Source organism: Ursus americanus, chromosome 2 (genome assembly GCF_024610735.1).
Source record: "Ursus americanus isolate L20-20 chromosome 2, mUrsAme1.1.p, whole genome shotgun sequence".
NCBI lineage: Eukaryota > Metazoa > Chordata > Mammalia > Carnivora > Ursidae > Ursus > Ursus americanus.
The window spans coordinates 24,823,654-24,846,977 of record NC_142128.1 but is presented as its reverse complement, the minus strand read 5'-3'; the positions used below and the strand labels follow the sequence as shown (position 1 = coordinate 24,846,977).

Sequence of the window (23,324 nt, the reverse complement as noted above, 5' to 3'; positions counted from 1 at the left end):
TCCAGGTCCTTCATGGATGTACAATAGAAGTCACTGACTTCTTACCTACTCTAAGTTTACATTTACTTGCATTGTCTATTTTATTTTGACTTATAAATTCTTAAGTTCTGTTAGCTATAGAAAAAATATCTGCAATGTGCTTGTAGGGAAAATAAAATCTCTTAAGATTTGCCTATTAGATTTTTCCTGCAGCTTCCATGTTGTATGATCACAACATCTTTTTAAAGAATACAGTTTGTTGATATTTGACATAGGTAAGCAGCAATGAAACCATCACCAAGTAAGAGAGCAAACACACTCATCAGTCCCCAAAGTTGGCCCCTGCTCCTTTGTAATCCCTCTGTGCTCCTTCTCCTCCAGGAGGAGGCAGTTGAGAGGTGTGCTTACTTCCTGGAGGCTGGTGGGGAGTCTGTGAAGTTGATTCCTTGTGACATATACATTGTGAATGTCGTTGAGATTCTTCATTATCTCAAATGTTATTTCAGCTTGTCCGCATTGTGCCTGACCGTTTCATTCTCGGCCTTGATGGGGCTGGAGTTCTGTGGAACTTTGCCATTCTTACTGGCTATTTGGGCATTTGTGCCTTTCTCATTTACATCTGGAGAACCGTCCTCGCTGTAAGTATACCAAAGTACCTGATATACTTTTATTCATAAATAAGCAGAAAATTTTATAGTCACTGGACATTTTTATATCCATTCAGCACTAAAAATTTCCCTCTAATAATGTCAATTTTGATTATCACCTAGATTGAAATAGTTTTAAATTTCTTTTTTTTGGAACATTACACAGTATTTTATTTTCCTTAATTTTTTTTTTATTATGTTAGTCACCATACAGTACATCCCTGGTTTTTGATGTAAAGTTCGATGATTCATTAGTTGCGTATAACACCCAGCGCACCATGCAAAACATGCCCTCCTTACTACCCATCACCAGCCTATCCCATTCCCCCACTCCCCTACCCTCTGAAGCCCTCAGTTTGTTTCTCAGAGTCCATAGTCTCTCATGCTTCATTCCCCCTTCCGATTACCCCCCCTTTCTTTATCCCTTTCTTCCCCTAGCGATCATCCTAGTTCTTATGTTCCATAGATGAGAGAAACCATATGATAATTGTCTTTCTCTGCTTGACTTATTTCACTTAGCATTATCTCCTCCAGTGCCGTCCATGTTGCAGCAAATGTTGAGAATTCGTTCTTTCTGATAGCGGAGTAATATTCCATTGTATATGTGGACCACAACTTCTTAATCCAGTCATCTGTTGAAGGGCATCTCGGTTCCTTCCACGATTTGGCTATCGTGGACAATGCTGCTATGAGCATTGGGGTTCATATGGCCCTTCTCTTCACTATGTTTGTATCTTTGGGGTAAATACTCAGTAGTGCAATGGCTGGATCATAGGGTAGTTCAATTTTTAACTTTTTAAGGGACCTCCACACTGTTTTCCAGAGTGGCTGTACCAACTTGCATTCCCACCAACAATGTAGGAGGGATCCCCTTTCTGCACATCTTCTCCAGCAATTGTTGTCTCTTGCCTTGTCAGTTTTTGCCATTGTAACTGGCGTAGGGTGGTATCTTAGTGTGGTTTTGATTTGAGTTTCTCTGATGGCTAATGATTTTGAACATTTTTTCGTGTGTCTGTTAGCCCTTTGTATGTCCTCACTGGAAAAGTGTCTGTTCATATCTTCGGCCCATTTTATGATTTGTTTACTTGTTTCCCGCCTATTGAGTTTGAGAAGTTCTTTGCAGATCTTGGATACCAGTCTTTTATCTGTAGTATCCTTTGCAAATATATTCTCCCATTCTGTGGGCTGCCTCTTAGTTTTTTTGACTGTTTCCTTGGCTGTGCCGAAGCTTTTTATCTTGATGAAGTCCCACAAGTTCATTTTATCTTTTGTTTCTCTTGCCTTTGGAGATGTGTCATGAAAAAGGTTGCTTTGGCCAAAATAGTTTTAAATTTCTGTTGAGGTGCCTTCTTGATCCATATGTGTGTTTTTCTTTATGTTCAAGCATAATTAGCAAACGGTGTAATATTAGTTTCAGGTGTACAACATGATTCAACAATCCTATACATTTCTTAGTGCTCATCACAATAAGTGTACTCTCAATCCCCTTCACCTCTTTCACCCTTCCCTCCTCTTACCCTCCAACCCATGTGTTCTTCAGAAGTGTGTTGTTTAATCTCCATTGTTTGGTCATTCTCCAGCTATCTTTCTGTTCTTGATGTCTAGTCTGAGTCATTTGTGGCTTGAGAACATACTTCCTGTGATTTCTATTCCTTTGGTTGTTCAGATGTATCTTATGGCCCCAAATATGGCCTCTCTCAGTGACTTTTCCATGGGAGATTGTGAAGAATGTCTGTACTTCTGTTGTTGAATGAAGTATTCTGCAGATGTTAATGGATGCCGTGGATTGGTGATGCTGTTCAGTTCACCTGTGTTCTCATGGAACTTCTGTATCTGCTGGATCTGTCAATGACCAATAAGAGGATTTTGAATTCTCCAGCAGTAGGAGTGGATTCATCTATTCCCACCAGCAATATTTTCAGTTTCTGCCTCATGTACTTTGACTCTCTGTTGTTAATGCACGCACATTAGAAATTGTTATGTCTTTTTGGAGAATTGACCCCTTTACCATTGAAGTAATGACTGTCACTACCCCTGACAGTTTTCCTTACCCTGTAGTGTGTTTTGAAGGATCATTTCAATGGCCGGGTTTCTAGTTTGATGTTTCTTTTAACACTGTAAACATTTTGTGCTTCTTGATGGCATGGTTTCTGAGAAGTGTGATGTAGTTCTTATCCTTGTTCCTCTTGGGTAAGGTGTTATTGCTCCCCTCCACCTCCTTCAGACACCTAGCCCAACCCCTGCTCCAGATTTCCAGAATCGTTTCTTTGTCTTTAATGATCTGTAGCTGAATAGTCTAGATCAGGCATTGTTAGTGTTTTTTGTTTGTTAGTTGTTTGTGTGTTTGTTTTGGTATTTATCTGGCTTTCGATGTTTTGAGCTTCCTGGATCTGTGATTTGGTGACTATATTAATTTTGGAAAATCCTCAGTCATTGCTTCAAATATCTCTCCCTTCTCTCCTGTAGGAATAGGTATTCCTATAATTTGTGTGTTACATGTTTTGTATTTGTCCCACTAGTCTTGGATTTTCTGTGCCGTCTTTGTAATTTTTGTCTTTGTGTTCTCTTTTGGAATTTTCTACTGGAGTTTCTTTAGGCTCAATGATTCTTTCCTCTGGTATGTTGAGTCTGTTAAGGAACCCATCAAAGGCATTCTTGACTTCTGCTATGGTGTTGTTGTCTAGAATTACATTAAAATCTTAGAGTTTCATCTCTCTGTGTACATTCACCATCTCTTCTTCCTATTGTCCATTTTATTCTGAGATCCAGTATCATACATGGAAGGGACTTGTAATTCCTAGCCTGCTTAATCCCATCATCTCTGCCATGGGAAGTGTGTTTCTAATGCTTGCTGTTGTGGTTTTTACCTGTAGTGTGCCCTGTAAGGTTGTGTTGAAAGGTAGGTATTGTGTCCTAGTAAAGAAACTTAGATAAGTGGACTTTAGGGTGATGTTTTCTACTTAACTGGCTAGGGGTTAGACTGAGTTTACTCCCAGGTGAGACAGGGAGGAGAGAGCACTGGAGTTGAGTATTTGCCCTCAGCTCTATTGCTTAGTCTTTGGGAAACCCCCAATTAGGCTGTGGTGACATATTTCACTTGAGGGCAGACCTTTCTGAGAAGAACAGAAAGCTTTTGAGTTTATTTCTAAATGGGAATTTTCTCCCTGTCCCGGCCAATGGAGAAAGCTTCCCTTCAGAAAGAAAACAAAAATATTAAGTATTTGGTGTGCCCCATCCATCTTTTCACTTTTCCCGCCTGTGGGGCTGGGTGACAAGGGCCACGGAAGCTCAGAGGTTCCTAAGCAGCACGTGAAATTAATGGAATAGCCATGATTTTCTGTTTGCCCTCCACTGATGCACATTCCCCAACAACATTATCATGACTGGCTTGTTGATAGTGTGCTGATATTCCAATATCCTGGCAAGATTTGGGGGCTGGCCTCAGCCTCTCATCATCCTGTAAAACTTTTGAATGGGGAAATATGCTAATGGTGTCAAAATGGGGTCTTGCCTAGATTTTATTGAGCTATAATTTATCTGGGTGACTCGATTCTGGGGAGCCTGGTTCCCCTTTTTCGAAACATCAGCTGTCATTTCTGTTGTTGCTCATGCTTCATCACTCGCCACGTGCCACTCTTTTTCTCGTCGATGGCTTTCATTTCTTTTTGATGACCCTCCATTTGTAGTAGTCTGGGAAAATTCATAACACCTTGTGTGCTGTAACTGCATGTGAATTCAGCAAATAGCCAAGTCTTTGTAAGATTTCAGAAAGGCTTTCTAGAGAAGGCAAGAAGCATATCTTTCTCAGAGTTTTTGCTTGTTCGCCTTCCTCCCTACCGGCCTGCCTTCCTTTCTTTCTTCCTTCCTTCCATTTTATATCTTTCAGGATTGAACAATAATCCCAGGTTCTAAACTTCAGTGTGGATATTGGTTACAAAACAGTTAGGGAAACGATGAATTAATGATTATTTTTTAAATGTCCACCCGATCCCTTGTCAAAATTGAATAGGGTGAACGTTCATTTAATAGAATGTGAATAGATTTTGAGGTAAAACGTAAGTTATACACCTTTGTGCTCTTTATCAAAAATGAATTGTGAACTATGATGACTCAGAGAAAGTCATAGATGAGTTTCATAGTTAGAAATGCTAATTTTGTCTTCTTTCTAATCCTGTGAATTCATTCTGCTAAGTAAAATGATTACTGTAACTTCTTTGGATTACTATTTCAGTATTTATCTGAACTGTAGATTTTTTCTAGTAATATGTTTTGACATCAAACTTAATTTTGTTTCTTCCACTCTTAGATTGCCCCTCGACAATATGAAGGTAAGATTTCTGGCTTTAGTTTTCTTTGTAATAAATTCTCAGTACCGGTGTTTGATGTGGGTGTAATTTGACTAGGGATAAATGTGGTGACTTCTGATGTCTAATTGACTTGTTAAGTCTTGAAAATCTTTCTCTTCTCCATGTGGAGTCTAAGTGATAATGTGGAGGGTGTTGCCATCTCTTAGGAGACCAGGAGGAGGAACACCTCATGGGAGGAGGGAGAACAAAAAGGGTGTAATTTTGCAGAGAGAAGTTTAGGAGGCAAGTGAGGGTAGGAGCCTGAGGTCTGGAGTGGGTACTTTGCCATGACCTGGCTCTTGGTGAAATGTGACGATGAGAAAACACTCTGAGTCTATCAAGCAGGCTACACTTGGAGAAGAAGACAGGTATTGCCAGGCAGAGTGTGTGTCACAAGAGAGGTTTAAAGCATGCTTTTGAGTTTGAAGTGGAGGGAGCCTTTCCTGCCAGGGGAGAAGGAGTGGAAAGGAACGTGTGCCAGGGGTGGTAATGTATTGTGTCTGGGCCTCATGGATTGTGGTGATTCCATGGTGCTGTCTGACGGCCGAGGTGGCTGCCTGGCCCTTAGCAAACCCTCGAATGCTGGTGTTTGTCCCTGTGAGTGCAGCAGTGGTGGTGGTGAGAAGAGAGATCTCGGGGCACGAGAGCACTCACATTGGGCCAATAGAAGAGAATCTGCACTTGAGGTTTTGAAATATTTGGTTTATTCACTTGACAGAGAGAGAGCACAAGCAGGCAGAGTGGAAGGCAGAGGGAGAGGGCGAAGCAGGCTCCCAGTTGAGCAGAGAGCTGGATGTGGGACTGGATCCCAGGGCCCCGGGATCATGACCTGAGCTGAAGGCAGTCACTTAACCAACTGAGGCACCCAGGTGCCCCAAGATGAGAGAATTAAGTGCCTGTTAGAGGAGTCTGTGTTCTAGAGCTTACAGGTGTTATCCACTTGTGATAGGGAGCTTCATGAGGGTTGTTTTCCCTTAAGGATGGAGGGTGGCATTCTCAAGTTGGGCTGAGAAAACCTTGTGTTCCAGGGAGTGTGAGTTACCAGGCACTCCAGAGACTCTGTGTAACATGGAGAGTGTACCCAAGTGTGTTTGATTCCAAAGATCTGGTCCTCCAGAGCCCCCAGCCTGGGGTTCCTGAAAGGCAATCTGTGAGCAGCAGAAAGTCATGGAAGGCCTTTGAGTAGCCACTCAGTTGACATTTTGAGCTTTCCTTGTGTGGAATTCCAAGTAGGACCTGGAAGTAGACGTGGCGCTGAGCAGGAGCAAAGGATGGTTTTGTTCATTTTGGGTTGTTTGCAGGGACCTACTTACGTACCTTAATCATTGGAGGAGAGAGATGTTAGTTGAAAGGATGCTTGATTTTTCTGTTACATCTCTGGTGATGACATAAGTATTTGCAGTGATTGAATTTTCCAAGAATGATGCTTACAGATGGGAGAAAAATAGAAGACATTTGATTGTGTTTCTCTATTTCTGAAAACATTTTAAGTAGGAATCTCCCTGAAATAGGTTGTCTTAGGTTTCAAATGCTGCTAAACCTTGCTTTTTCAGGCACAATGGGAATGCTATCAAGTTAGTTACACCCAAGTGTCCGAGAATGTGTCTCTGGGGCTATTACAGTGGGATTATTCGATGTCACTGGTTTTGCTAATTATCTTAGAAATTCTTTTTTCTCCTTTTAGTTACTTTACAACAAATAGCTGAAAAGATCCATCGGCTTAAAAATGAAAACAGGGAACTTGCTAAAGAAATATCCATTTGGGAGGAGAAGGTATCAGTGCCCTTTCAAATATTTTTTGTGATTTCATTTTGGTTACTTCCCCCTCTGGTAGTTCATCCTATTGACCTATTTCACGTGACCCACAAATGATCGCGATTCAAGAGAAGCTTCACAAGTGTAGAGCACTGCCTCTATCCGAGAAAGGAGTCACACAGCGTTAGATAGCTTTGTCTAACACTCTGCTATTTTTGAATTCTGATTCCCTTTTCGTATATTTTATAGATCAGGGAAGGAAAGAAACATCGCGCAGAAATGAAGAGAGAACATCAGTTTGTCTCTGACAAAATTCTTAAATTGAAGGTAAGGATCCCTTCTTTGCCTGAATTGTGTTCTAACAACAGAAATAAAAGTAATGAATTATTATTATTATTATTATTATTATTATTATTATTATTATTATAAAGATTGATTGATTTGCGAGAGAGAAAGAGCGAGTGGAGGGGGGCAGAGGGAGAGAGAGAATCCCAAGCAGACTCCATGCTGAGTGTGTAGGCTGACGCAGGGGTCAGTCCCATGACTCTGAGGTGGGGACTGGAGCCAAAATGAAAGCAGGAGTTGGACCTACTGCGACACCCAGATGCCACCCACGTGCCCTAAGTGATGAATTATTATTACTCATTCAATATGTTTTGTTGAAGGAGAACATCGGAAAGGTTGAACGGGTTAATGCAAATTTAAGTGTCGCCCTTCATTTCAAGCGGACTATGTTGCAAGCTATGAGAGAGAAGAATGTCAAGAATGAGGACATGGTAAGAGTTGGCTGTTGAGATTTACCTTAAAGTGGCTCAGGAGGCTTTTGGTCATTGGGTGAGGGGAGGGCCGTGTATTCGCTTGCTGTTTACCACAGTAGAGAGTGGGCATCTGGGAACTGAAACTCCTACTGAACAGTGAGCTGGAATTTCACTTAGGACCATCACGATGAGGTCTGCTATTTCAAGGACTAGGAAGTATGGTTTATTTCACAGCTAGGTAATTATCACATCGTTCAGCCCTGCCCTCCAAGATATGTAGAAAATCCCACAAGATACTTGAGTTATGAAGGGTGATAGCCAGCCAAATTGTATAGTCCCTTCCTCTCAATGCTGAAGAGAGAATTTTCAATGTTTTTAGGGGAAGATATGTACATATATAATTTATGTATATAATTAGGTATATGTGTTTGTGTGTGTTTGTGTATATGTGTGTATACAAAAGTGTGGGTCTCCTTACTTTCTCCTTGTTCTATTTATGCCTCAAGGGCTTTCTTTGTTGCACTGCATGATCCCGTTCTGTTAGGTGCACTCACATTGTTCTGTGATCATGATTTCTTGAATGTCTTTCCTCATATCCGTCTTCAAGGCCCAAGATGCATTGGAGGATGAAGAGCAGGGAGCCTTGGAGTCCAAAAAACGTGTACTGAAGGGTATGTTATTTTTAGGGAAAGAAATCCCCAGATGCTGGCAATGAGTTTGCACTGGGAAGGCAAAGAATGCCTTCCTGCCTTCAAGGTCTTGCCCTTCTCCTTTCCCCAACAAAACCAAATTCTCAGGTCACGTGCCCACTCATACAAAAGAAAACTCATCCTTTACAGAAAGCAAAAAGGTCCTGGAACAGAAGTGCAACGCCCTGAGTTCTTTGAAAGCAGCTAAGGAAGTGGAATTGAAGCTGCTAAGGAAGAAATTGGGTATCGTGATGGATTTCTCTGAACGAAGAAAAGTGGCTGCCGAAGAGTAAGCTATTCCTGTGTTAATCGTCACAAACACTGTTGTATGAATTTATGTGGCAGCCAGGCTAGATAGTTGTAGTTCGTTGGGAATTGGATCTAGAGTATTTTTGCCAAATGCATTCTGTAGAAGTACCTGCCCTTCCTACCTTGATCTGTGCAACCTGCATTTTTGTTTCTGTTCCAACTGCTTGTCACACGTTGTGGTGTGATTCATTGGGGCAGAAGAGGGAAGGTACCAGCACTAATCAGCTTGATACCTGGATCCCCTCTGGGTCCATCTACATTGTCCTTTTGGTTTCAGTCTCATCACATGTTCTCATCAGCCCTGAATTCAGTCAGTTTCTTATTCAGTACCAGACTTGGGTCAAGAATGTGTAGAGAAAAATGGAATTCTCTCGCTGCAGAAACAATGGGAATTTCTTTGTGGAAAGTGGGTTGGGGCTCCAGCAATACTGGATCCCTTCATCCAGTGTACAACCAAAATCGTTCACTGTGGCCCAATCCTAAGAAGGCCGGGGTATTTCCTGTCCACCTGATTTTGTAGGTGTAACTCTCCTGCATCCCAAGCAAAGCCTGCAGTTTCACTAGGGGCTCACCTTTGCTGGCTGACCCTGAACAGCACTTGTTTCCTTCTAAGGCTGTGCTCATAAAGTCGTTCAGTTTCTTTGCAGTTCACTTGCCTGTTCCAGAACTCATTGATGAGCCCTGGGGAGCTTGGCTCCCACTGCCAGGTTGGCTTTCTCCTGGGCTTCCTTCTTCTGCATCTGGTTCTCCTGTTTCTTCATGCGCTCCTTAGAAGTTGGGTGCATTCACTCACGAGTTTCCACTTTTGTACAGTACTTCCTCTATTTTCCTCAGGAGGAGAAAGTTCTCAGGACCTTAGAGTCCCTCATTCATGCTGAAAAGCAAAACTGTTCCCCCTCTTCCCTGGAGACTCAGCTTTGTGCTAATCCTTCCCACACCGGGGGTGGGGGCCGCTCTGTCTCACTGGCATCTTGGTTCTGTTCATTGGTAAGTTCTTTCTGGGGCAGGTACAGTGTCCTGACCACCTTTCTCTCTTCAACACCTCACAGCTGAACCACTACATTACAGCCACTCCACAGAGCATGTGCTGAAGGATTGCCTGAGAGACCAGAAGCAAATGCATGAGTCCTTCTCTGTCTAGAGCTTTTGTCTCAGTTTCTAAGAGTCTTTTTGCATGTGATTCTTGAGTAAATCAAGAATCACATTGAAACCCTTTAAATCAACACCATGAACAAAAGAGTCTGAGGGCGACACAGGAAACCAGCCTTTCTAAGCATCGCTCTTTGCTGCTTTCACTATCAGTGGACTCTGTTAAAGTAGGTTGACTCCATGCAGTTGATAGTTGTCCATCTGACATCTGTTGCCTGGAGATAACACCCTGACTGTGTGACAGTTCACATCATTTTATACTTCAGGACATACCGTCAGCACTAAGATTGGCCTTTTCCTCCACCAGAATCTTTGAAGGAGGAAGCAGGGGTTGTACTTCTAAACCCTAGAGATGTCTGGGAGTGAGTTACCATGCTGATGAAGCCGTACTCTGGAAGGCTTCCTTTTGGGCTGTCCGTGTCGGGCACAGCCTTGGTCTGAGGATCGGGGCTCCCCATGGAGGTGTAAGACTAATGATGGTCTCCTGCTTCATCCAAATAGTTTTCAGGCCTAGTTTCTCACTTTGAACTGAAATGAGCCTTCACCATCTCAGAGAAAGAAAGACCTATTCTGAGAGGGCACAAAGTGCAGTGTTATTTGGTGACTTGGTGATGAATGAATTGAAGTAGAGAAGTACAAAGACAGCTCTGATTGCAGGGGACGTGGCAGCAGCCAGAATCTGATTTTTCTTTAGCCCTAAATGGGGCCTTCAGTTCATTTCCCTGATGGTGTTCACAGTCTGTGCATTTATGGAAGCCATTCAAATCTAGGCCGCAAGTGTGCTGGGAGGAAAAACGGCAGAAATTCTGGACCTTGGCTACTGGTCTATGTATATACCTTTCCCATTTTAGGAAGCTGGAAAAGACACTTTATGAACTGGAGGCAACAAAGAATCAGCTGTCAGATGCCGAGGAAAATCTGAAAGTAACCAAAGAAGAAATAGACAAGTACAAGTGAGTTCAGACACCATACTAGCGGCTCCTGAAATCCTTGTTTACTTTGTATTTTTCACCTTTGTACAATGTCTAGACTCAACAAGTAATATAAACAAAAATTCAGGGGACATATCCAGAAAGAATTAACAGACCCAAAGAGATAAGTTTTAGAAAGAGCAAAACAACCATGTTAGTAAACATGTCCTGATAACCAGCGCTGGCCTGACTCTGTGGAAACTTGTTCCACGCCAGAGTCCCTGGTTGTGGTGTCAGTGGTGGTCATCTTGAGGAAAGCAGTTTGTCGTAGGATGAATCCTACCCATAAACACGGTAGTGCCATCTGATGGCGCTGGTCTTTGCAACCCTGGCAAACGTGGCGAGGATAGAAGTTAAAGGAGAATAGAGCTTCATGACGAAAGATACTTGTCATGTGATAAATTAGGGAAAGATTGAAAACGGGTAAGGAAATTATATCAACTCTGAACCCTGCATGTGTGGAGAAATGAGTAAGGAAAGGATGTGACAATAGCTTTGATCCTGCTGTCCACGTATAGTCATGTGGAAGTGTTTCCTGTGTCAGGATCAATTGGATGAGGGGACAGATAACTGGAGGACGGCCACATGGGCCGATGATTTAAAATCACACCCAATATTGGGCTTTATCTGACGAAAGCAATTGTACCTGACAGACAACAGATCGGAAAGATGCAAGACCAGCTGCAGGAGGCAGAGCTCACCTTTGAACGCAAGGTAACCTGAGCTGTGCCCCAACAGGCCCCTTACCGCCTCCTGCAGGGGACGGAAGTGGCCCTTAGATCCCTGAACATGCGCTTTTGGTGTGTTGGCTTTTTCAGATCGCAGTTCATGAAAAGAATGCTGTAGGGAATTGGGTAAGTGTTTTCTTTTCCCTGCTCTCCATTTGGGGCACAGTCTGGCACAACTGAAGATGGGTGGGTTTTTCTCCCGCAGATCAAGGCTCGGGTTTGGGAGCGGAAGATACAGCAGCAGAGAAGGGAGAACGCCTACATGATACACAGGTGTGCGAGTCTGATGTGCCTTTTTACGGGTGTTTTGAGGGGTGACAACTACACTGTTTGGTGTCCAGTAGAGGACGTGGTGATGTAATTCTTATAGACGTCTGCTCTTTCTCTGTATTCAAGACTGCGCATGATGAAAGGACAGATGCTGCCTGAGGGATGCATGAGGCAGGAAGCGATGCTGGGAAGACCTGAGATGTGGAGCCCTCCACGGAGAGGTAGGGAGCGCGCTGTGAAACAGGGCAGCCTGACTTCTGCTGGGAAAGCACACGGTGTCCTTCCCATTCCTGTGGGTGGTCATTGTGTGTCCTGGAGAGAATCACAAGCAGTACCTACGGACAGCAGGTTGTCTGAAGGGGTGACAGGTGGGTGTTTTCCTCAGATTCCCCCAGGCAGCAGGGCACCTGTCCCTGTGACAGGCGGAGCTCACGCCCGTCCCATCACTGCAGAACCTCCCCCGCCCCCCACCACCGCCCAACTGAAGAGATGGGCCTGGAGGAGTCATGAGCCCCAGCTTCCTTCCCACCTTGACTCAGTGGTAAAGAGTTTTTGAGAAAAGAAAAAGACTATTTGAAAAAAAGTCATTTATTTACTCTTTATGGAGGTTCCTTTATTTTGGTTTTCTTTGCAATCTGCTGTACTGCATTTATCAGTGAGATGTGTGCATTTTACTCCTGTAATGTTATCAGTATGATGTCACAGCTTTACTTCTCAATCTCCTATTGTTTCTTTGCTCCCGACTATACGATCAGTCTACTCCATTTCTTCTGTTAAATATTTCCATAATAGTCAGTCACACATGCTAGGCCTCATCTGTAGACTGAAAGATTGAACCATGAGCCTGTGGCTTGAGGAAGAATGCATGCTGTTCATTTTGAGGGTTTATTCATTCGTAGTTGGTTTCCCCGGAGCAGTCTACTGCTGTTTCTTTAGCTATGAAAGCACCTGAAGCAGATGGAGGACGGTGGTCCCTTCCTCGAGGGGGAGGGGCAGGTGTCCCCCTTGTCATCAGGGGTCAGCAGAGACATGAGGGAAATGCTCTGTGTCTAGGAAGGGACCCGAAAGTGGGAGAGGGTGGGACGTGGTGGGGGAGGGTTTGGAGGGTTGGGTTGAATTCTGCACAATTACAGTCTGAATAAACTTCCATGCATTCTAGGGCATTGGTCTGATGCTGAAGCTGATGGGGCACCCATGAGGAACAACGGCACTGAGCCTAATAGACACCCTGGGATGTACAAGGTAACTACCGTGGCCTTTTCCACTTTTTCCAGAAACTTCCGATTTTGAGCAACACCGTGTCCTGGCCTTGTGTCTGTTGGGTGGGTCGTCCAGTTTGTCTGTGGCGTCGTTCACCTCTCAAAACACAATAAGCTCACCCAGGGGCTGACAGGCTTCTCCGTTACAAATCATCATCTTTGGGGGCCTCTCCCAAAGCCACAGGTGGTTACAGGTGAAGGATGGCAGAACACTCACTGTGTGTGTGTGTGTGTGTGTGTGTGTGTGTGTGTGTGTGTGTGTACCCCTGCTCACCCATAGTGCACAACGGGGAAATAACTCAAGGAACATGACAGCTCACTGCACATTGAAGTCTCTGGGCTGCCTGACTCCCATCGGGGTAGGTTTAGGTGCGATAGGTATTGTGTTCGTATTGGAGTTAGATAATTAACCTGTGACAAGGTCTGTGGTCATCCTCACGACTGGAAACCAGGGGAAGCTCTCCGTCGACTTTTTATTATCTGCTATGCGGTTTGGAATGTGCTTAGATAGGCCATGTTTCGTAAGTCATCCCTGTTTTACTTCTGCTGGTAAACGTGCTATACAGAATCCCTCTCCTTGTACCCTTTCCACAACTATTTTGCCTGATCAAAGCTGTTAGTGTCGTGTCGCAAAACACACTGTGACACACACTTTCTGAAGGGGGGATGTTAGCGATTATCTGCATGACCGGTGCCCCACAAGCCCTTCGGTTGGGCTTCTAGGAGCAGGTCGTTTGGTCCTAAGTCACAGTGAGAGCAGGTTTCTTCTCTCATCACACGTTCTCGAGTTTTCCACCGCAAAGCATATACAGTTTTGTGGATTCTCTAACTTATGCTTCCCATCTTAATTTCCTATTGGACAAAATTACTCTGGAACTCAGTGTGCTGAAATGTCCGAGTGACTGTGTTTTAAGATAAGCACAGCTGCTGAGTTATAGAAGGGTTATTGGTATCACGTTCCTTTTGGAAAACACTTTTCCAATTCCCCTGTCAGATCACAGGCCCCTAATTCCTCAAGTGTGTTTGTGGCCATGGCCAGAAACTGCAGAGAGCAGAAGACCCTTGTGTCAGGAAGTGAGGCAGCGTGGGGACAGTCAGGGGCTTGCAGGCAAAGGATTCACCTCGAGTGGCTCGGATTCCTGAGAAGAAAGGGCAGTTTCATCACATTCTCTCTCTTGTTAACAAACCAAAATATTCTGTGTGGTTGAGGAGGAAAGATGAAGTGTTGTCCAGGATCCCGATGCCTCCGTGTCTGGAGTGTCCTGCCTTCACTAGTTTGCCATGCTCCTTTTTCATCTTTGAAGATGCTACTTCTTGCTAGTGACCATTGGCAGACATGGTTAGTGATGTTTGGTGACAGTAGGTTATTCCTGTAATATCCATTCCCCTCTCCCCCCTTGTTATAGTTGGCAGCAGTGGGGAGGGGTCAAGTTCTCTAGCACGGATGCGGCTCTGCTGGAACGTGGTATTGGAGAAGGAGGCAGATGCTGAGAGCTCTTTCTTTGGGTTTCATCTCTTGGTGTTACAACTTCTGTCTGTCTCACCAAACTATTTTCCTGTCTGTCTGCAGGTGGGTCCAGATGTGAGAGGGTTTCCTCGGCCCACCTGCATGCCCTGCCCTATGGACCAAACTTTACCAGGCTTCATTGGCTGTGGGCCACCTCAGCCTCCTCCACCTTGGTCGACATGCGGGCCTCCCCTGCCCCTCGTTCCGCCACCATGTGGTAAGATGATCTGGATTGCATGATGTGAGTTGTAGCGCGTATTCATCGTGTGACTACATGTGTCGGTGGAGAAGATGTAGAGGAGGTACCACGAGGCTTTGCAATGCAAGGATCAACCTGAGTGAGGACACAGGAACATTCCTCAACTTTCTGTGGACATCCATTTCGTGGACTGTCTCGTTTCACCATACAGAACTGGGCAGCAGGGGTCTGCCATTGAGAAGAAGTGTGACATTGTGCAATAGACAGACATAAAAGCATTGCCCAGGTGCCCTGCACACACATGATGTTTTGGGCTCTGGGCTTAATGGAGCACAGTCTTTACATCACTTGCATGTGTGGAGGCCCCAGTTGTCCAGCGTTATTGATTAGTTCTGAAATCATCTCTACTGTGCGGAGTGGTCATCTCCCCAAGGGTGAGGGACTGGTCTCTCCTTTGTCCACAGAGGTCAGCGGAGACCTGTGAGAAATGCTCTGCATCTGGAAGGGACCTGAGAGTGGGAGAGTAGAACAGGCTGGGGCAGGTGTAGAGCTTTGGCTTGAATCTTGCGTGGCCAACACCCGTCTGAATCCACCTCTGTCTCTTCTAGGGCCTCGGTCCAATTCAGAAACCTGTGGCGCTCAAGGGGACAAAGGTGGCACCGTGCCCAAGAAGGACCCAGAGAAGGACAAGGTAAATACGGTGGCTGTTTCCAGTTGTAACCATTTCTGGAATCCTGTTCCTGTCTGGGCAGCACCGTGTCCTGGCCTTGTGTCTGTTGGGTGGGTCATCCAGTTTGTCTGTGGCGTCGTTCACCTCTCAAATACAAGCAGTTCACGCAGGGGCTGACAGGCTTCTCCGTTACAAATCATCATCTTTGGGGGCCTCTCCCAAAGCCACAGGTGGTTAGCGGTGAAGGATGGCAGAACACTCACTGTGTGTGTGTCTTGTGTGTGTTTGTGTGTGTGTGTGTGTGTGTGTGTGTGTGTGTGTGTGTGTACCCCTGCTCACCCATAGCGCACGTGGGGGAAATAACTCAAGGAAGCTGACAGCTCACTGCACACTGAAGTCTCTGGGCTGCCTGATTGCCACTGGGGTATGTACAGGTGCGATACGTATTGTGTTCGTATTGCGGTTAGATGATTAACCTGTGACAAGGTCTGTGGTCATCCTCACGACTGGAAACTAGGGGAAGCTCTCCGTGCATTTTTTATTATCTGCTTTGCGGTTTGGAATGTGCTTAGATAGGCCATGTTTCGTAAGTCATCCCTGTTTTACTTCTGCTGGTAAACGTGCTATACAGAATCCCTCTCCTTGTACCCTTTCCACAACTATTTTGCATGATCAAAGCTGTTAGTGTCGTGTCGCAAAACACACTGTGACACACACTTTCTGAAGGGGGGATGTTAGCGATTATCTGCATGACCGGTGCCCCACAAGCCCTTCGGTTGGGGTTCTAGGAGCAGGTCGTTTGGTCCTAAGTCACAGTGAGAGCAGGTTTCTTCTCTCATCACACGTTCTCGAGTTTTCCACCGCAAAGCATATACAGTTTTGTGGATTCTCTAACTTATGCTTCCCATCTTAATTTCCTATTGGACAAAATTACTCTGGAACTCAGTGTGCTGAAGTGTCCGAGTGACTGTGTTTTAAGATAAGCACAGCTGCTGAGTTATAGAAGGGTTATTGGTATCACGTTCCTTTTGGAAAACACTTTTCCAATTCCCCTGTCAGATCACAGGCCCCTAATTCCTCAAGTGTGTTTGTGGCCATGGCCAGAAACTGCAGAGAGCAGAAGACCCTTGTGTCAGGAAGTGAGGCAGCGTGGGGACAGTCAGGGGCTTGCAGGCAAAGGATTCACCTCGAGTGGCTCGGATTCCTGAGAAGAAAGGGCAGTTTCATCACATTCTCTCTCTTGTTAACAAACCAAAATATTCTGTGTGGTTGAGGAGGAAAGATGAAGTGTTGTCCAGGATCCCGATGCCTCCGTGTCTGGAGTGTCCTGCCTTCACTAGTTTGCCATGCTCCTTTTTCATCTTTGAAGATGCTACTTCTTGCTAGTGACCATTGGCAGACATGGTTAGTGATGTTTGGTGACAGTAGGTTATTCCTGTAATATCCATTCCCCTCTCCCCCCTTGTTATAGTTGGCAGCAGTGGGGAGGGGTCAAGTTCTCTAGCACGGATGCGGCTCTGCTGGAACGTGGTATTGGAGAAGGAGGCAGATGCTGAGAGCTCTTTCTTTGGGTTTCATCTCTTGGTGTTACAACTTCTGTCTGTCTCACCAAACTATTTTCCTGTCTGTCTGCAGGTGGGTCCAGATGTGAGAGGGTTTCCTCGGCCCACCTGCATGCCCTGCCCTATGGACCAAACTTTACCAGGCTTCATTGGCTGTGGGCCACCTCAGCCTCCTCCACCTTGGTCGACATGCGGGCCTCCCCTGCCCCTCGTTCCGCCACCATGTGGTAAGATGATCTGGATTGCATGATGTGAGTTGTAGCGCGTATTCATCGTGTGACTACATGTGTCGGTGGAGAAGATGTAGAGGAGGTACCACGAGGCTTTGCAATGCAAGGATCAACCTGAGTGAGGACACAGGAACATTCCTCAACTTTCTGTGGACATCCATTTCGTGGACTGTCTCGTTTCACCATACAGAACTGGGCAGCAGGGGTCTGCCATTGAGAAGAAGTGTGACATTGTGCAATAGACAGACATAAAAGCATTGCCCAGGTGCCCTGCACACACATGATGTTTTGGGCTCTGGGCTTAATGGAGCACAGTCTTTACATCACTTGCATGTGTGGAGGCCCCAGTTGTCCAGCGTTATTGATTAGTTCTGAAATCATCTCTACTGTGCGGAGTGGTCATCTCCCCAAGGGTGAGGGACTGGTCTCTCCTTTGTCCACAGAGGTCAGCGGAGACCTGTGAGAAACGCTCTGCATCTGGAAGGGACCTGAGAGTGGGAGAGTAGAACAGGCTGGGGCAGGTGTAGAGCTTTGGCTTGAATCTTGTGTGGCCAACACCCGTCTGAATCCACCTCTGTCTCTTCTAGGGCCTCGGTCCAATTCAGAAACCTGTGGCGCTCAAGGGGACAAAGGTGGCACCGTGCCCAAGAAGGACCCAGAGAAGGACAAGGTAAATACGGTGGCTGTTTCCAGTTGTAACCATTTCTGGAATCCTGTTCCTGTCTGGGCAGCACCGTGTCCTGGCCTTGTGTCTGTTGGGTGGGTCATCCAGTTTGTCTGTGGCGTCGTTCACCTCTCAAATACAAGCAGTTCACGCAGGGGCTGACAGGCTTCTCCGTTACAAATCATCATCTTTGGGGGCCTCTCCCAAAGCCACAGGTGGTTAGCGGTGAAGGATGGCAGAACACTCACTGTGTGTGTGTCTTGTGTGTGTTTGTGTGTGTGTGTGTGTGTGTGTGTGTGTGTGTGTGTGTGTGTACCCCTGCTCACCCATAGCGCACGTGGGGGAAATAACTCAAGGAAGCTGACAGCTCACTGCACACTGAAGTCTCTGGGCTGCCTGATTGCCACTGGGGTATGTACAGGTGCGATACCTATTGTGTTCGTATTGCGGTTAGATGATTAACCTGTGACAAGGTCTGTGGTCATCCTCACGACTGGAAACTAGGGGAAGCTCTCCGTGCATTTTTTATTATCTGCTTTGCGGTTTGGAATGTGCTTAGATAGGCCATGTTTCGTAAGTCATCCCTGTTTTACTTCTGCTGGTAAACGTGCTATACAGAATCCCTCTCCTTGTACCCTTTCCACAACTATTTTGCATGATCAAAGCTGTTAGTGTCGTGTCGCAAAACACACTGTGACACACACTTTCTGAAGGGGGGATGTTAGCGATTATCTGCATGACCGGTGCCCCACAAGCCCTTCGGTTGGGCTTCTAGGAGCAGGTCGTTTGGTCCTAAGTCACAGTGAGAGCAGGTTTCTTCTCTCATCACACGTTCTCGAGTTTTCCACCGCAAAGCATATACAGTTTTGTGGATTCTCTAACTTATGCTTCCCATCTTAATTTCCTATTGGACAAAATTACTCTGGAACTCAGTGTGCTGAAGTGTCCGAGTGACTGTGTTTTAAGATAAGCACAGCTGCTGAGTTATAGAAGGGTTATTGGTATCACGTTCCTTTTGGAAAACACTTTTCCAATTCCCCTGTCAGATCACAGGCCCCTAATTCCTCAAGTGTGTTTGTGGCCATGGCCAGAAACTGCAGAGAGCAGAAGACCCTTGTGTCAGGAAGTGAGGCAGCGTGGGGACAGTCAGGGGCTTGCAGGCAAAGGATTCACCTCGAGTGGCTCGGATTCCTGAGAAGAAAGGGCAGTTTCATCACATTCTCTCTCTTGTTAACAAACCAAAATATTCTGTGTGGTTGAGGAGGAAAGATGAAGTGTTGTCCAGGATCCCGATGCCTCCGTGTCTGGAGTGTCCTGCCTTCACTAGTTTGCCATGCTCCTTTTTCATCTTTGAAGATGCTACTTCTTGCTAGTGACCATTGGCAGACATGGTTAGTGATGTTTGGTGACAGTAGGTTATTCCTGTAATATCCATTCCCCTCTCCCCCCTTGTTATAGTTGGCAGCAGTGGGGAGGGGTCAAGTTCTCTAGCACGGATGCGGCTCTGCTGGAACGTGGTATTGGAGAAGGAGGCAGATGCTGAGAGCTCTTTCTTTGGGTTTCATCTCTTGGTGTTACAACTTCTGTCTGTCTCACCAAACTATTTTCCTGTCTGTCTGCAGGTGGGTCCAGATGTGAGAGGGTTTCCTCGGCCCACCTGCATGCCCTGCCCTATGGACCAAACTTTACCAGGCTTCATTGGCTGTGGGCCACCTCAGCCTCCTCCACCTTGGTCGACATGCGGGCCTCCCCTGCCCCTCGTTCCGCCACCATGTGGTAAGATGATCTGGATTGCATGATGTGAGTTGTAGCGCGTATTCATCGTGTGACTACATGTGTCGGTGGAGAAGATGTAGAGGAGGTACCACGAGGCTTTGCAATGCAAGGATCAACCTGAGTGAGGACACAGGAACATTCCTCAACTTTCTGTGGACATCCATTTCGTGGACTGTCTCGTTTCACCATACAGAACTGGGCAGCAGGGGTCTGCCATTGAGAAGAAGTGTGACATTGTGCAATAGACAGACATAAAAGCATTGCCCAGGTGCCCTGCACACACATGATGTTTTGGGCTCTGGGCTTAATGGAGCACAGTCTTTACATCACTTGCATGTGTGGAGGCCCCAGTTGTCCAGCGTTATTGATTAGTTCTGAAATCATCTCTACTGTGCGGAGTGGTCATCTCCCCAAGGGTGAGGGACTGGTCTCTCCTTTGTCCACAGAGGTCAGCGGAGACCTGTGAGAAACGCTCTGCATCTGGAAGGGACCTGAGAGTGGGAGAGTAGAACAGGCTGGGGCAGGTGTAGAGCTTTGTCTTGAATCTTGCGTGGCCAACACCCGTCTGAATCCACCTCTGTCTCTTCTAGGGCCTCGGTCCAATTCAGAAACCTGTGGCGCTCAAGGGGACAAAGGTGGCACCGTGCCCAAGAAGGACCCAGAGAAGGACAAGGTAAATACGGTGGCTGTTTCCAGTTGTAACCATTTCTGGAATCCTGTTCCTGTCTGGGCAGCACCGTGTCCTGGCCTTGTGTCTGTTGGGTGGGTCATCCAGTTTGTCTGTGGCGTCGTTCACCTCTCAAATACAAGCAGTTCACGCAGGGGCTGACAGGCTTCTCCGTTACAAATCATCATCTTTGGGGGCCTCTCCCAAAGCCACAGGTGGTTAGCGGTGAAGGATGGCAGAACACTCACTGTGTGTGTGTGTCTTGTGTGTGTTTGTGTGTGTGTGTGTGTGTGTGTGTGTGTGTGTGTACCCCTGCTCACCCATAGCGCACGTGGGGGAAATAACTCAAGGAAGCTGACAGCTCACTGCACACTGAAGTCTCTGGGCTGCCTGATTGCCACTGGGGTATGTACAGGTGCGATACCTATTGTGTTCGTATTGCGGTTAGATGATTAACCTGTGACAAGGTCTGTGGTCATCCTCACGACTGGAAACTAGGGGAAGCTCTCCGTGCATTTTTTATTATCTGCTTTGCGGTTTGGAATGTGCTTAGATAGGCCATGTTTCGTAAGTCATCCCTGTTTTACTTCTGCTGGTAAACGTGCTATACAGAATCCCTCTCCTTGTACCCTTTCCACAACTATTTTGCATGATCAAAGCTGTTAGTGTCGTGTCGCAAAACACACTGTGACACACACTTTCTGAAGGGGGGATGTTAGCGATTATCTGCATGACCGGTGCCCCACAAGCCCTTCGGTTGGGCTTCTAGGAGCAGGTCGTTTGGTCCTAAGTCACAGTGAGAGCAGGTTTCTTCTCTCATCACACGTTCTCGAGTTTTCCATCGGAAAGCATATACAGTTTTGTGGATTCTCTAACTTATGCTTCCCATCTTAATTTCCTATTGGACAAAATTACTCTGGAACTCAGTGTGCTGAAATGTCCGAGTGACTGTGTTTTAAGATAAGCACAGCTGCTGAGTTATAGAAGGGTTATTGGTATCACGTTCCTTTTGGAAAACACTTTTCCAATTCCCCTGTCAGATCACAGGCCCCTAATTCCTCAAGTGTGTTTGTGGCCATGGCCAGAAACTGCAGAGAGCAGAAGACCCTTGTGTCAGGAAGTGAGGCAGCGTGGGGACAGTCAGGGGCTTGCAGGCAAAGGATTCACCTCGAGTGGCTCGGATTCCTGAGAAGAAAGGGCAGTTTCATCACATTCTCTCTCTTGTTAACAAACCAAAATATTCTGTGTGGTTGAGGAGGAAAGATGAAGTGTTGTCCAGGATCCCGATGCCTCCGTGTCTGGAGTGTCCTGCCTTCACTAGTTTGCCATGCTCCTTTTTCATCTTTGAAGATGCTACTTCTTGCTAGTGACCATTGGCAGACATGGTTAGTGATGTTTGGTGACAGTAGGTTATTCCTGTAATATCCATTCCCCTCTCCCCCCTTGTTATAGTTGGCAGCAGTGGGGAGGGGTCAAGTTCTCTAGCACGGATGAGGCTCTGCTGGAACGTGGTATTGGAGAAGGAGGCAGATGCTGAGAGCTCTTTCTTTGGGTTTCATCTCTTGGTGTTACAACTTCTGTCTGTCTCACCAAACTATTTTCCTGTCTGTCTGCAGGTGGGTCCAGATGTGAGAGGGTTTCCTCGGCCCACCTGCATGCCCTGCCCTATGGACCAAACTTTACCAGGCTTCATTGGCTGTGGGCCACCTCAGCCTCCTCCACCTTGGTCGACATGCGGGCCTCCCCTGCCCCTCGTTCCGCCACCATGTGGTAAGATGATCTGGATTGCATGATGTGAGTTGTAGCGCGTATTCATCGTGTGACTACATGTGTCGGTGGAGAAGATGTAGAGGAGGTACCACGAGGCTTTGCAATGCAAGGATCAACCTGAGTGAGGACACAGGAACATTCCTCAACTTTCTGTGGACATCCATTTCGTGGACTGTCTCGTTTCACCATACAGAACTGGGCAGCAGGGGTCTGCCATTGAGAAGAAGTGTGACATTGTGCAATAGACAGACATAAAAGCATTGCCCAGGTGCCCTGCACACACATGATGTTTTGGGCTCTGGGCTTAATGGAGCACAGTCTTTACATCACTTGCATGTGTGGAGGCCCCAGTTGTCCAGCGTTATTGATTAGTTCTGAAATCATCTCTACTGTGCGGAGTGGTCATCTCCCCAAGGGTGAGGGACTGGTCTCTCCTTTGTCCACAGAGGTCAGCGGAGACCTGTGAGAAACGCTCTGCATCTGGAAGGGACCTGAGAGTGGGAGAGTAGAACAGGCTGGGGCAGGTGTAGAGCTTTGGCTTGAATCTTGCGTGGCCAACACCCGTCTGAATCCACCTCTGTCTCTTCTAGGGCCTCGGTCCAATTCAGAAACCTGTGGCGCTCAAGGGGACAAAGGTGGCACCGTGCCCAAGAAGGACCCAGAGAAGGACAAGGTAAATACGGTGGCTGTTTCCAGTTGTAACCATTTCTGGAATCCTGTTCCTGTCTGGGCAGCACCGTGTCCTGGCCTTGTGTCTGTTGGGTGGGTCATCCAGTTTGTCTGTGGCGTCGTTCACCTCTCAAATACAAGCAGTTCACGCAGGGGCTGACAGGCTTCTCCGTTACAAATCATCATCTTTGGGGGCCTCTCCCAAAGCCACAGGTGGTTAGCGGTGAAGGATGGCAGAACACTCACTGTGTGTGTGTCTTGTGTGTGTTTGTGTGTGTGTGTGTGTGTGTGTGTGTGTGTGTGTGTGTGTGTGTACCCCTGCTCACCCATAGCGCACGTGGGGGAAATAACTCAAGGAAGCTGACAGCTCACTGCACACTGAAGTCTCTGGGCTGCCTGATTGCCACTGGGGTATGTACAGGTGCGATACCTATTGTGTTCGTATTGCGGTTAGATGATTAACCTGTGACAAGGTCTGTGGTCATCCTCACGACTGGAAACTAGGGGAAGCTCTCCGTGCATTTTTTATTATCTGCTTTGCGGTTTGGAATGTGCTTAGATAGGCCATGTTTCGTAAGTCATCCCTGTTTTACTTCTGCTGGTAAACGTGCTATACAGAATCCCTCTCCTTGTACCCTTTCCACAACTATTTTGCATGATCAAAGCTGTTAGTGTCGTGTCGCAAAACACACTGTGACACACACTTTCTGAAGGGGGGATGTTAGCGATTATCTGCATGACCGGTGCCCC

At 46.3% G+C, this 23,324-nt stretch overlaps 1 protein-coding gene across 1 annotated transcript in view; it reads left to right on the top strand.

Annotated features, from left to right (window-relative positions):
• Nucleotides 1-489: 489 nt before the first annotated feature.
• Nucleotides 490-23,324, top strand: part of LOC123786619 (uncharacterized) — a 128,670-nt gene continuing 105,835 nt past the window's right edge. The window contains exons 1-14 of the mRNA XM_087865597.1: nucleotides 490-617; nucleotides 4,933-4,954; nucleotides 6,657-6,745; nucleotides 6,977-7,054; nucleotides 7,393-7,503; nucleotides 8,093-8,156; nucleotides 8,325-8,463; nucleotides 10,484-10,585; nucleotides 11,257-11,317; nucleotides 11,422-11,457; nucleotides 11,537-11,604; nucleotides 11,728-11,822; nucleotides 12,761-12,843; nucleotides 14,431-14,512. Coding sequence (XP_087721723.1) covers nucleotides 7,007-7,054; nucleotides 7,393-7,503; nucleotides 8,093-8,156; nucleotides 8,325-8,463; nucleotides 10,484-10,585; nucleotides 11,257-11,317; nucleotides 11,422-11,457; nucleotides 11,537-11,604; nucleotides 11,728-11,822; nucleotides 12,761-12,843; nucleotides 14,431-14,512 — 889 coding nt within the window. The 5' untranslated portion in view covers nucleotides 490-617; nucleotides 4,933-4,954; nucleotides 6,657-6,745; nucleotides 6,977-7,006. The remainder of the gene's footprint in view (nucleotides 618-4,932; nucleotides 4,955-6,656; nucleotides 6,746-6,976; nucleotides 7,055-7,392; nucleotides 7,504-8,092; nucleotides 8,157-8,324; nucleotides 8,464-10,483; nucleotides 10,586-11,256; nucleotides 11,318-11,421; nucleotides 11,458-11,536; nucleotides 11,605-11,727; nucleotides 11,823-12,760; nucleotides 12,844-14,430; nucleotides 14,513-23,324) is intronic.